The 11,569-nt window shown below is 42.6% G+C and overlaps 1 protein-coding gene across 3 annotated transcripts in view; it reads right to left on the bottom strand.

Moving 5' to 3' along the window:
• Positions 1–3,888: 3,888 nt before the first annotated feature.
• The window catches only part of EXT2 (exostosin glycosyltransferase 2), a 106,725-nt gene continuing 99,044 nt past the window's right edge, over positions 3,889–11,569 (bottom strand). For all 3 annotated transcript variants that reach the window (XM_006274085.4, XM_019476897.2, XM_059722769.1), the window contains exon 14: positions 3,889–6,760. In XM_006274085.4, coding sequence (XP_006274147.1) covers positions 6,622–6,760 — 139 coding nt within the window. In that variant the 3' untranslated portion in view covers positions 3,889–6,621. The remainder of the gene's footprint in view (positions 6,761–11,569) is intronic.

Below are 11,569 nucleotides of genomic sequence, written 5' to 3'. Positions count from 1 at the left end.
TTAAGGTGTTGCATTTAATCAGAGACAAATTAAAATTTATTACCTTTAAGGGATCTTCCACTTTCCCTGTTTTAACTACATGACATAAAAAATGAGGTTGTTACTTCATAATGAGAAAAAGACAGCTGCTCTAGTACTTCTTGAAGAAAGGCTTATATCCCAGAGTTTCTTGTGCCTCCACAAGGGTCAAGATAAAATTCCAGTTCTCAAAGTATCTTTTCTTCACCATGATGTCTATGAGAAGTCATCATATCTTGTATGCAGAAGCTTTGCTCTCTGCTATCAATCTTCCATGTACTTGTTTCCTCCTTCACTTCTAACATGTTTAAGTTTCAGGCACTGACCTTGCCTGAATCGACTTGAGCAGAGGCAGAGATTTCTTGAGTGGAGGTAAAGGGCACAGCACTTCACTTTTAAGTTTAGTGTGTGGGGGGCAGAAGAAGCAGGCATGTGTAAGGGTAGGGGACTATACTTCTTGCATGGTGGTGGTGCACTTACCATTGTTGAGGCATACCTGTAGCCATGCCAGAAATCCACTGCCTTCAAGCTAATTTGTAAATGAGAGCACATACTTATAAATATGACGGCAAGATCCATAATTCATTCTTGTATAGATGTATACAGATGGAAAGAAACCTCAGCAGTCAAAGTCCCATCCCCTGCATAGATGCAGGATTTGTTGTTTCTAAAGCATCCCAAATTGATTTATCCAGTCTCTTCTTGAAAGGAGATTGCACAACTTCTCTAGGAAGCTTGTGCCATTATCCTACTGTGTTTATGATTAGGAAGGCTCTCCTGAGATTTGATGTAAATCTGCTTTTCTGTTATATAAACTAATTGCCTGATGTGGCAAAAAGACCAATTTTTGCTCTCTCTTCTTTATGGTAGCCTTTTGAATATTTAAAACTATCATGTTTTTCTGGTTGAACTTCATCCCAGAGCTGTGTGTGCCTGGTTATACTTAGTATGTCCATGGACACACAAAAGCAAAAGAATTAATGAATAAACTGGAGAATGTGGGAATACCATAAACCTTTTCATTTTTATGTTGCGTCATACATTGATTTTCAATAACTAACATCTCATGGGTGGGTGGTTCATTGCCTTAAATGAGTAGTCTACTCATTTAAGGCAATGAACCAAGTAAAACAGACCATCAAGGTGTTTGGGGATGGCATCAAGGACATTTGGAGAAGAATTATTGGAACCATCTCCACAAAAATGAAGAGAGCAAACAGAGGCTCTTGCAGCCCTGTCAGGCTTTCTTGTGGGAACACCTCTTTGGGACTGGCCACGCTTTCTCAGGTGGAGAGCTCTCTGGCTGCTGCTAGCAACGTGACAGTTTGGTTAACTCTCCCAACTGTTTGCTCATCCCTTCATGTAAAATATATCTTGTTCACTAAGCAGGTATCAGCCTAGCAGTTTTGCCTACATACAGTCTGAGTGACCTTGGTAAGTCACCACTTCTCTGTGCCTCAGTTCTCTCATCTGTAACAAAGATAATACAGACTCCCTTCACGAAGGGGTTTTGAGGCTCAGCGCATTTCCGGAAGCTATTTAGATACTACAGTGATTGGCGTCATGAACTGAGAGTATGTATGCACCAAATACTATACATCCAGTAGAAGCTGAGGCTAAAAACCCCCCAACCATCAAATATGAGGTCATTTTATTTTGGGGATGAACTGTGCTTTCATATGCTATGGAATTATGCTATAGGATGCCTTGGTTTAAATGATACAAACGACAGCAACAGAAGAAAACAGAGGGAGGCAAGATGCACCTCGTCATCCACAAATATTTGCAAACTGGTTTCTGGGAGCAAAGTCATTAAGGTTTGCCTGTTCATTTGAACGGGGTTTATAGGAAGGCCACACACCTTCCAGAGGAAAGGTGTGATTATTGGTGGCTTTAGGCTGTTGTTGCTGTTTGCATGCAGGGACTTCCTGGAAATACAAAGCTACAAGGTTGATCAATATAATTCGATGCCCCGATGGTGTTTTCTCCAGTGTCCTCAAAGCCTGCCAAACAGACTGAAGCAAGTAATGGAGCCAGCTCAACTTCTCCCAGTCTCCAGCTTGAACATCATCTGCTAAGGAACTGGGCAATGACTGGGGTTTTTTTTTACTGTAAGGAAGAGGCTGCTGCTTGACAGCCTGTGGAAACATCCATCCTGCTAAAGTGGAAGCTACTGTTTGGTTTGGAAGAAAATGATTCTTGCAGTTTCCCTGGGAAATTGAAAATACATAAGTCTTTGAAACAAATTCTGAGAAGACTGCAATATTTATACTGCTTCCAGTTCACATAATTACAGTTTATCTCCCTGGATCAGCCATGTGGCTTTCACTTCCTGCCCTATACTGTACCAGTCTTCTTGTAAGAATAACAGCTCTCATATTCCTACTCAGGAGGGGCTATATTTCATATAGGCAGGTAAGTAGACTTCTGTGCATCACTGGGATCCTTCTTACGCAAAGGTGCTCTTACACAGTGGTCTAACAGACTGATTCCGGAGTGCATCCATACTGTGGCCTCGTTTAATGAAAACGGATGTGTAAGCATAATGCTCAGGAAAGAAAGATCAGCTTAGGGTCAGTATATTAAACTCCCAAATTAGTTTCCCAAATCAAATCTATAGGCGGTCATCAAAATAAAAGTAGCCTGCTTTTCAAAAGGGTTCAGTACCACCCCCCATGCCAGGAAAGGCATCAGGAGCTGTAATACTGAATATCTTCATGCATCAGGCAGGTTGCTGTTATTCTGATGTCTGAATTAGAGATATGAATAGTTAAACCATTAATAGCTATTACCTATAGCTAGGCTCCGTGGACCCCAGTGCAGCCACTTGCAGCCTCCCTGCTGCCTTCCGTGAGCAGCCCAGGCTCTGGGCAGGTCTCTGCTGCTGTCTGCCATGGAGCCCAGGCTGCTAGCAGCAGGCAGGATGCAAACAGCTGCACAGCATCTGCAGGGCCTGGTAGGGGCAAGGTAGAAGCTAGGTGGGTATGGGATGGCTCCCCCCAAGCCTGCAGCTCAGTCCCACAGCACACCCTGCCCTGTCCATGCCCAGGCCCAGAGAGGACCCGCTCGCCCGCTCAGCTTGTCGTGAGGTGCAGCCCTGGGGATCTGGGGCCCCGGGGAGCTGCTGAGTCCCTGCCATACCTCGGCGGGCTGGAAGGACCCTGTTGGTGCTGGGCGGGAGCAGCCCCACCATGCAAGCGAAGCTGGAGGTTGCAATACCAATTAACTGTTTAACCACTGTCATTACAACATGTTAAACAGATTTTTTTTTAATTGGTATTTACAACCCTAGTCTGAATATGGATTCAGGACTCTACACTTAAGTAATCAGAATTTTAAAAAATGGCCTTCAAGACAGTAGGAAAAAAAACAGGTACTGCAGTGAAATCTCTTCAAGCCCTACAAGCTGAGGAGTGACAGACACTAAGAGCTGGGGACAGGTCAGCAGTAGTAGTTCATAGCACTGGAGAGTGAATCTGCATGTCTTGCAATTAGCTAACAGAGCCAGGAGGTAGACTGCAGAGCAAGTCGATGATCATGTGAAGGGTGGGTAACACTAAATACGGTATATATCCATTTGACTTGTGCAACTGCTGGGTGACCCTGCCTACTTGCTACAATTCATCCCACTGCAAAAAACAAGGTGCACTCACCATCAGAGAAATGCTCTTACTGAAAGATATTGGCACCATTCAGAGTTACGGAGACATTAAAATAGGGATAGATATTTCTGAAGTGTGTTGTAGATAATTGAGATTTAATTGAGATTTATTTAGCATGAAGAATTTATCAATGAAGTTTTCTTTTCAGAATATTTCTTTTGGGAGCATATAAAATCATATCTGAAAAAGTGAAACAGCATAAAGACCCTTTAGAGATAAGTTTTCTTTTAATATATATTATCAGTATTGGACGACTCTGATAAAATAAACAAGCTGATTAGCTGACAATGACTGATGATGAAATCATCCCAATTTAAACATAAAAACACTTTGCACTTTTTAAAGTTTTGCATCATCTTTAAAACACAACAATTATAAATGGAATGGGGAATTAGCCCAGGCTACAGAACTGTCAGCTGCCCAACTTTACAGTGAGGTCATTTGTCATGTTATAAAACAGAGACACAGTATCATTACAAAGAAGAGACTGGGGTATAAAACACAGCTGTAAAACACTGCAGGACAAAACGTGACAGTTTTAGAGTCACTGGCTCTTGAGCACATCAAGGAAGGAACACTAGTCTGTTAGTGCCCACCATCTTCTGACTGCTGCCCACTTTGAGATTCAGCACTATAACATCAGCTTACATGGGTAAGTCACCTTCTCCTTTTATTTCTAGGCCACCATATTCCCACCACCAATCAGAAATCCTCCTTGTCCTTTAACTGTCTGTGCCAAACCTACATGTAGGCTTTGTCTATGAACTTGGGAAAGAACGAACAGACCACAGCAGCTTCAAAACTCTGTCATCCTGAGGTCAGCTCCTATTCATGAGCATAATTATCGCTTCCATAACTTCCCTTTTAAAACAGACTGCTCAGTGGTAAGTGAACTGGAGTTTCTGATATTCAAGCACAAAGACATTATTCTGACATAAACCAACAGATTCTAGAAGTAAGTGTTTGTGTGTGAGCAGGTGAGGCTGCTAGCAAGAACTGCTCAACGGTGAAGAGCGTACCTTATCTTTTGATACCCTCTCTATTCAGAAAGTCCTTCCTGTCCCTGAAAAAGCTACACCTGCACCCCAATGTCATCTCCCGCAGCATATCAGGAACATAGCAAAGACTGCAAAGTTAAAAACAAGCTCTAGAATTTACTGGTAATTAAACATTCCCAAAGAATGGGGGAATCCATGTGAAAAACACTTCCCACAGGAGCTGAGACATCCCTTCAGAGCTACTGTTCCCACATGATTTTCATTCACAGCATATCCACTGTGCTGGATAATAAGGAAAGTCTTAGTGGGGTGACACAAACAGGAGCAGATGTTTCCTGTTTCTGGCCTGACTTCCATTTGGTTTTTGCCATTGCTGCCTGTCACTCTCAAGGCAGATGGATGAACTATGCTTTCTAACACTTGTCCCACTGTTTGGGGTTTGGCAGAATCCGAAGAATGGCCTTACTGTAACAAAAAGATAGCCCATTCAGTATGATGGCCCCAAGAACAGCAATCCAAAAAGTGTCAGAGGAAAGTGCAAACCACCCATAATGCACCAAACCAGGGGACATTCTATCACTGGAGCACGGAAAACTCCCTTCTGGGCCTAGCTTGGCATCAGCTTATATACCAACGCATGAAGACTGATGGGCCTTCTGTAGCATAGCTGCAGCTAACAGTCCTATTTAAATTAACTTCAGCTTGCAGAAATGATTCTACAGTTCATAAAAATGATTCTACAGTTCATAAAAATGTGTAGTCTCCTCCTTGTTTAAATAATACTAAGACTTCTGGCCTTCTTAGCATCCTGTGGCAGTAGGTTTGATCACAGGCTACCCACCAGTTTTTCACATGATGGTAGTTTATGAGAGTGATTTCTACCTACATGTTATTAGTATGTTGCACATAATACATAAAACATTTGTGTAAGGGGTTAGAAGGGACCTCAAGAGGTCATCTAGTTCAACCCCCTGCTCAAGACAGGATCACCCTTGACTAAAGCATCCCAATCAAGAGTCTATTTTAACTGGCTCTTAGAAATACATACACACAAGAATCACATTTTAGTGGCTGTTCCATATGTGGATGTGCTGTATGAGTATGAACCAACAACTGATTTGTCTTGGTAAGAGAAAGCAAAAGCTTTAAGATGCGTTTTTCCTTTAAAAAAAAAAGACTGCATTTTATACTAGGTAAAATTATCTTCTACAGGAACAGCAGAAAACCTGAGATTCATATATAGGAAAGAAGTGTAGTGACAAAAAGTATATTCCACAAATCTTTAAGTTAAGGATAATGTCTTGGCTGCCATCAGCATCAACTCTCATTGCAATCACTTAATACAAAATGTTTAGCCCCCTAAGCACTGTGACAAAAGCTTGTGATTTTTTAAATAAAAAATAAACATTTATCTTCCTAAGCCTAAAAAGTCAGAAAGGCTTGTTGCACAATTACTTAAAACCAACAACTCATCTCAACAAATGCAGGCATGTCAGCCTCATGGAAAAAAACAGGCTGGATATTGCAGCCAGTATTAAAAACAGTTTGCTCTCATATTTGGTAGATACACTAAAATAAAGAAGGGCTAGACTGTTTAAAAGTGGTGAATCATGCCAGTTAGCCCCTACAAAGTAAGATGCTGTTTTATTCTTCCAGATGTGAAGCCTTCACATGGGGGGAGGGGATTGTCCTGGCATTTTACTGGCATTTTCAGTGGAACCATAAATAGAGTCAATCCTGTGTAAATGTACAACAAGAAAAGAACTCCATGGCTCTGCGTTACAGTCTTATACATTGTGCAGGAAGGACAGGTATACCAGAAGCCTGGTATCAATCTTCCTTTGCTCACACTAAAGTCCCCTCTCTGCATTTTCCTTCAGAGCCTTGTGCTTGTCTTAGCACCAGTCACTGTTTTTGCATTTTTTTAGTCTCGTAACCACCTTTTACAAGCTGCCAATATTAGGGAAGCTCTTCAGTTTCTCAGGGAAGTCATCTTTGTAGAGGACAGGATCTGCACGGTGCTCTACCACTTTCAGAGGCATGGTCCCAAAGACAGAGGCAAACTTATTGATGCATTCAGATCTGGTAAAAGAGACAAAAATGTAACTACATGGCCCAAAGATCATGCCAGCCAAGCTCCCACCCCAAACAAAACACTTTCAAAAGAGCTTAATAACCTTCTCCTATGTTCCTGGAAATATTTAATCTATCCTAGTTACTAGGAAATAGGAGAGGGAGCCTCACTACAGAGGGGGCTTGGAAAAAGTTGGTGCTCTTTGATTTATCCATCATTTATCCGTGATTTAATCACGGTGAAGAGCAGGGGGATGCTGCCAGCAGCACATGTGCACATGGAGGTCAAAGCTTCCCTTCTCCCTCCTCCTAGAATTCCAGTCATTCTTAAAACAACATATTTGCTGTAAACCTGGACAGCTTAGCTGCCAACATGTCCCTTAAAGGGCCATTGATGGGTTATTGGGGCTCATAATGAAGGTTTTGCAAAAACTAAGCAGTCAGGAAACTGAACACCTACAGAAAGATTTTTCTCCTTTCTTCTTTTAAACTCCATCAGAAACTGTTTTCCCTGCTTAAAAAAAATAAACATTCTCCTTAGGGTGTCTGAAGCATCATCAGTTGTGCTTGGGAACCTAAACACAAAGTTGAATTTAAAGGGGTGGGGAGGGAAGGAATCCTAAAGTGAAGTTGACATATTTTTATTGTCTAAATCAAGTACCATTGAATAGTAAAGCATAAAAATGGTGCAAAACATATTTGATTTTGGTAATTGTCTCAGTTGTAGTAATTTAAGGGGTAAATAACAAAGCACAAGGGAGCAGTTTGCCGTTTACTTTAACGAACATGATTTTTGACTTGACAGAGCCCCTTAACTCCTTTGCTAAAAGACTGGGGAATTGGGGAAGCAGGGTAAAAAAAAACATAGATAATCCTCTCTCAACCCACACTTGGCTAATTTTAGCTGCGTGTTCAACACCATCACTTTAGAAAGCTTCAGACACTAGAATCAAAGAAACAGAGTAACCCACAAGAAAATGGGGTGCTAGTTCTTTGAGATTCACAAATTAAAGGAACAGACAAAAGAGCAATAAGCTGTTCGTCTAGCAAAAGCAAACTAGAACTGTGTTCCAGAGGCTGATGTGCTGCAAACAGTCTGAATGTCTCTCCCACTCTCCCCCTGCTCACTCCCGACCCCCTCTAAGGGTTAGGAGGGTCATTCAGTCTCCAGGATAGCTTTCCTGAGCAGACTTGGTCAATCACACCAACTAAGTGTGACAGTTTTGTGACAGAGACTGCTTCAGCACCACCCAAAAACTCTTTTGAAGTAGACGGAACCTCAAGACTGGATTTCAAAATTAATTCCTCATCTTCCAAGCCATCCACTGGCTCCCACTCTGACAATAGTGAGAGTAAACAATTTAAAACACAGAGCCAAGGCTTTTAAAGTGCTCTGTTTCCAAAGAATTGTTTTCAATGTATAACAATTATTTTCGTACCAGTTTAAACATCAGCCAGAAAATAATCATGCTGCTCACGTTTAAAACAAAATGTTTAATGTTGCAAGCACTTGATAGCTAGGTAGAACAGCTGGTGTGCACTCTGCCCTCCACCCTTTGGGCTCAAATCTTCACAGCAGAAAACAAATGAAAGAGAGTTTGGAAAGTAATATGGGAACAACTTATGTGCATCAGAACACCCGTTCCTGATAACCTGGCACAAATACTCTGCTTGGGAAAGGCAGACGACTGGAACAGCAAGTGAACTAAAAGGTCAGAACTGCAGTGCATACACAGAATTTGCAGTCCAAAATCTGGAATACCAAGGTTTCTTTAAGTCATAAGTGATGTGGATTGGGGGAAAAGGGTAAGACTGGAGGCTCAGGACTACAGCAGCTTGGTGAGCAGTGAGCTTGAAAACCCTGACCAGGAATCTTAAGTGATTTTTGGTGTGTCAGTTTTTGTATGCTCAACCTGACATCTTCAAACGGCATTTCCCACACTGTGGGGCACACCCTATGTGTATGTGGAGGGGGAACAAAAGGCTCCTGTGGGGGGTGATTTACACCCTTCTACTTCAGACACCTGCACACACCTTACGTTAGCTGCCTCTGCCACTGCTTCACTTACTGCCACTTCTTTTGCCCTCCCTTTTCAGCTGCTGTCACCACTATCTCTGCTCCCCGTTTCCCTTGCCAGTGACTGCTACCGATTTTTTTGATGGTGATTGCTGCTGGCAAAGAGAATCGACATGGCTGAAGGGGGGCACAAGAGAATCGGCAAGAAGGGAAGCTTCAGGGGGTGCGAGAGAACTGGCTGCAAGAGAAGCAGCTGCAGTCTGGAGGGCAGAAACTGGTCCAGTTTGGGAAGTGAGGCTCTAAAATCCGCCTGGCTGTCAGATAATGTGAAGCACCATCCGCTCTCCACAGCTAAGGCTCCCCAAAACATCCAGCTACATTTGAGAAACGTGGCTGAGGAGTGTAATCTAAGTTGTGTGCTGGAGCCCTGCAGAGGGAAGAGCATAAAGTTCACAGGTCAGGAGGTAAACGCACTGGAAGAACTGCATGAGAAAAGTTTGTACAGCTGCTATCCCTCAGTGGTTTATGGAATAATACAAGGCCTTTCACTTCTAGGTTACTGGTTCAAATCCTACCCAGGCAAATCATGACTGAAAGTCATTGTAATATAGCAGCTGTCTGGTGGCCTGTGTGAGACAAATTATTTGTATCAAGTCTACTGGCTGGTGGGCAGGTGTCTCTATCAGAAAAGCCACTACCACAACTGGGGGTAAATAACAGGCAAAGAAGAAAATAAAAACTAAATAGACCTTAGAAGCAAATTGTCCTCTTCCTTCCAGAGGTGATCTTACCTAGGTCAAAGATGAATTGCAAAGACAGAAAGCAGTGTGCAGCTCTACTGTGTTTATGTCAGGGATACCCCCTACACCAGTGGTTCTCAACCTTTTTTGTACCAGGAGCCATTTGTAAACATAGCCAGTCCCGACCCAGTGCCCCTCACTCCTGACCCATTGCCCCCCAGTGTGTGGGGAAGAGGGGTTTGTGTGGCATGGGGGCCCCCCAAGCAGCCCCTTGCAGACTGGAGCTCTGCCAGCCTGCAAAAGAAAAGCCACAGTTTCCTACAGGTTTCTCCTTTAAAGGAGAATCCATTTTTAAAGTTTGCTCATGACCCTTTCATATATTCTTCTGAACCATTTTTGGGTTGTGACCCACAGGCTGAGAAATGCTGCTCTACAAGACTGCCAGTATAACTTTTACTCACCAAGAAAGCCATTTCATTTTTAAATAAATGGCAAAATGAAAAATCCCACATTAAATCCTTTATGACCCATCAACTCTAGCCAAGTTACAAAAACCACTTCCAGCAAACCTCAGAACGAAGCTCAAGAACTCCATTTTTGAACTCATTGTGTGTGTGAGTAAGAGAGAGAGAGCTATGTCACATACTGTGTCTAAAGGAAATATGCCTCCTCTTCCGAGTGCTCTCTTCTCCCACACCAACATAAACAAGTTTGGTTTGCTTTTATGGGACCAGCCACTTGTAGGCCACCACAAACGACAAGGACACCTAAAGCATTAGCTAGGAAGCTAAGATGATAATATGTCATCTCATACAGACGGTGAGTATTTTTCTTGGCTGTCTTCACAGTTCTGCAAATTCAAACTAACAGATGCAGCTTTGCTTCCAAGAATTATTCAATTTAACTTGCAGTGCTGACAACATGTAATTGTGTTCAACATGGATTTAAGTTTCTGTGAATCAAAAAAAATGAGAGCCTTGTCGCCCCCTGGCAGATTGGCAGCAAACCAGTCCAATCAAGGATTCTGTGGATTTCCTCGAATTGGTTCTCACTGGTTCTCTGATGTCAGCAAGATGACTGCACACCCCTTCTTCAGGGAATGATCTTTCTATAGTGAACCCTTTGCCTTAAAAAAGAAATACTACTGGTGACTCTACTGTAGAAGCAGCTCAGCCTCACTTACCACTAACCTACATCCAATTTCCCTCTAGATTTCATTTGGATCTCTTCTTTTTGGGTTAGAGCTGCAGATTCTAAAGGCAGGAAACCTGTTACTTAACTGCTGCCCATAAGCACATGAGTGTTATAAGACTTTTCTGAAGCTTTTCCAACAATTCAAAGCAAAGGTTCCTCCAGGATAGGATGGAGACTCTTGGCTCAAGGCTCTTAATACATTTTGGTGATAGGGCTTGATAGTCCTGGAGATTTAAATCTCATCTATGCCACAGGCCTACAAGCAGGGAAAGTTCAAAGCTCTCCCAGCAATGTACTTCAAACCCTGGCCAAAAATATAATAAATTTCTGGGGTGAGGATGGGAGACATTAGGTTTCCCTCTTCTAATCACTTTGCCTCTGTCTGGATTGGCAGCAAAGAGCCAATTAAGGGGGGTTTCTCATGTGAACACCTTTCCTCGATGAATATGACAGAGATCACCACATCCTTGCAAATCACTGAACAACCAACCATGAGCTGTTAACTGGATTTTCCTTTGCTAATTTTGAGCCCGACACTCAAAACTGAAAAGCGATGCACCTTCTTTAGCAGTTCTCTACATCAGGGGCTGGCTGCCTTTTATAAGGAGCAGGACAAATTAATAAAGCTCAGTCTGAAGACAGGCTTCTGTTCTGTCACCTAATGCCAGCACCACTTCCTCTGCTCCCCCCCACTGAATTGCCACTGATGCACTAACAACCTAGCTACAGCTTCCCTTTGCCAGATAATTGCCACAGATGTCCCAACTTCACAGGCAAAATGAAATATTTTGGCAGGCCAGATTTGGTCTGTGAGCTAGAGGTTGATGACTTTTACTCTTCAACATGCCCTTAACAACCACCAGATTG

This window comes from Alligator mississippiensis, chromosome 2 (assembly GCF_030867095.1).
Source record: "Alligator mississippiensis isolate rAllMis1 chromosome 2, rAllMis1, whole genome shotgun sequence".
NCBI lineage: Eukaryota > Metazoa > Chordata > Crocodylia > Alligatoridae > Alligator > Alligator mississippiensis.
The sequence above is the reverse complement of the archived record's forward strand: the minus strand, read 5'-3'. Positions and strand labels throughout refer to the sequence as shown.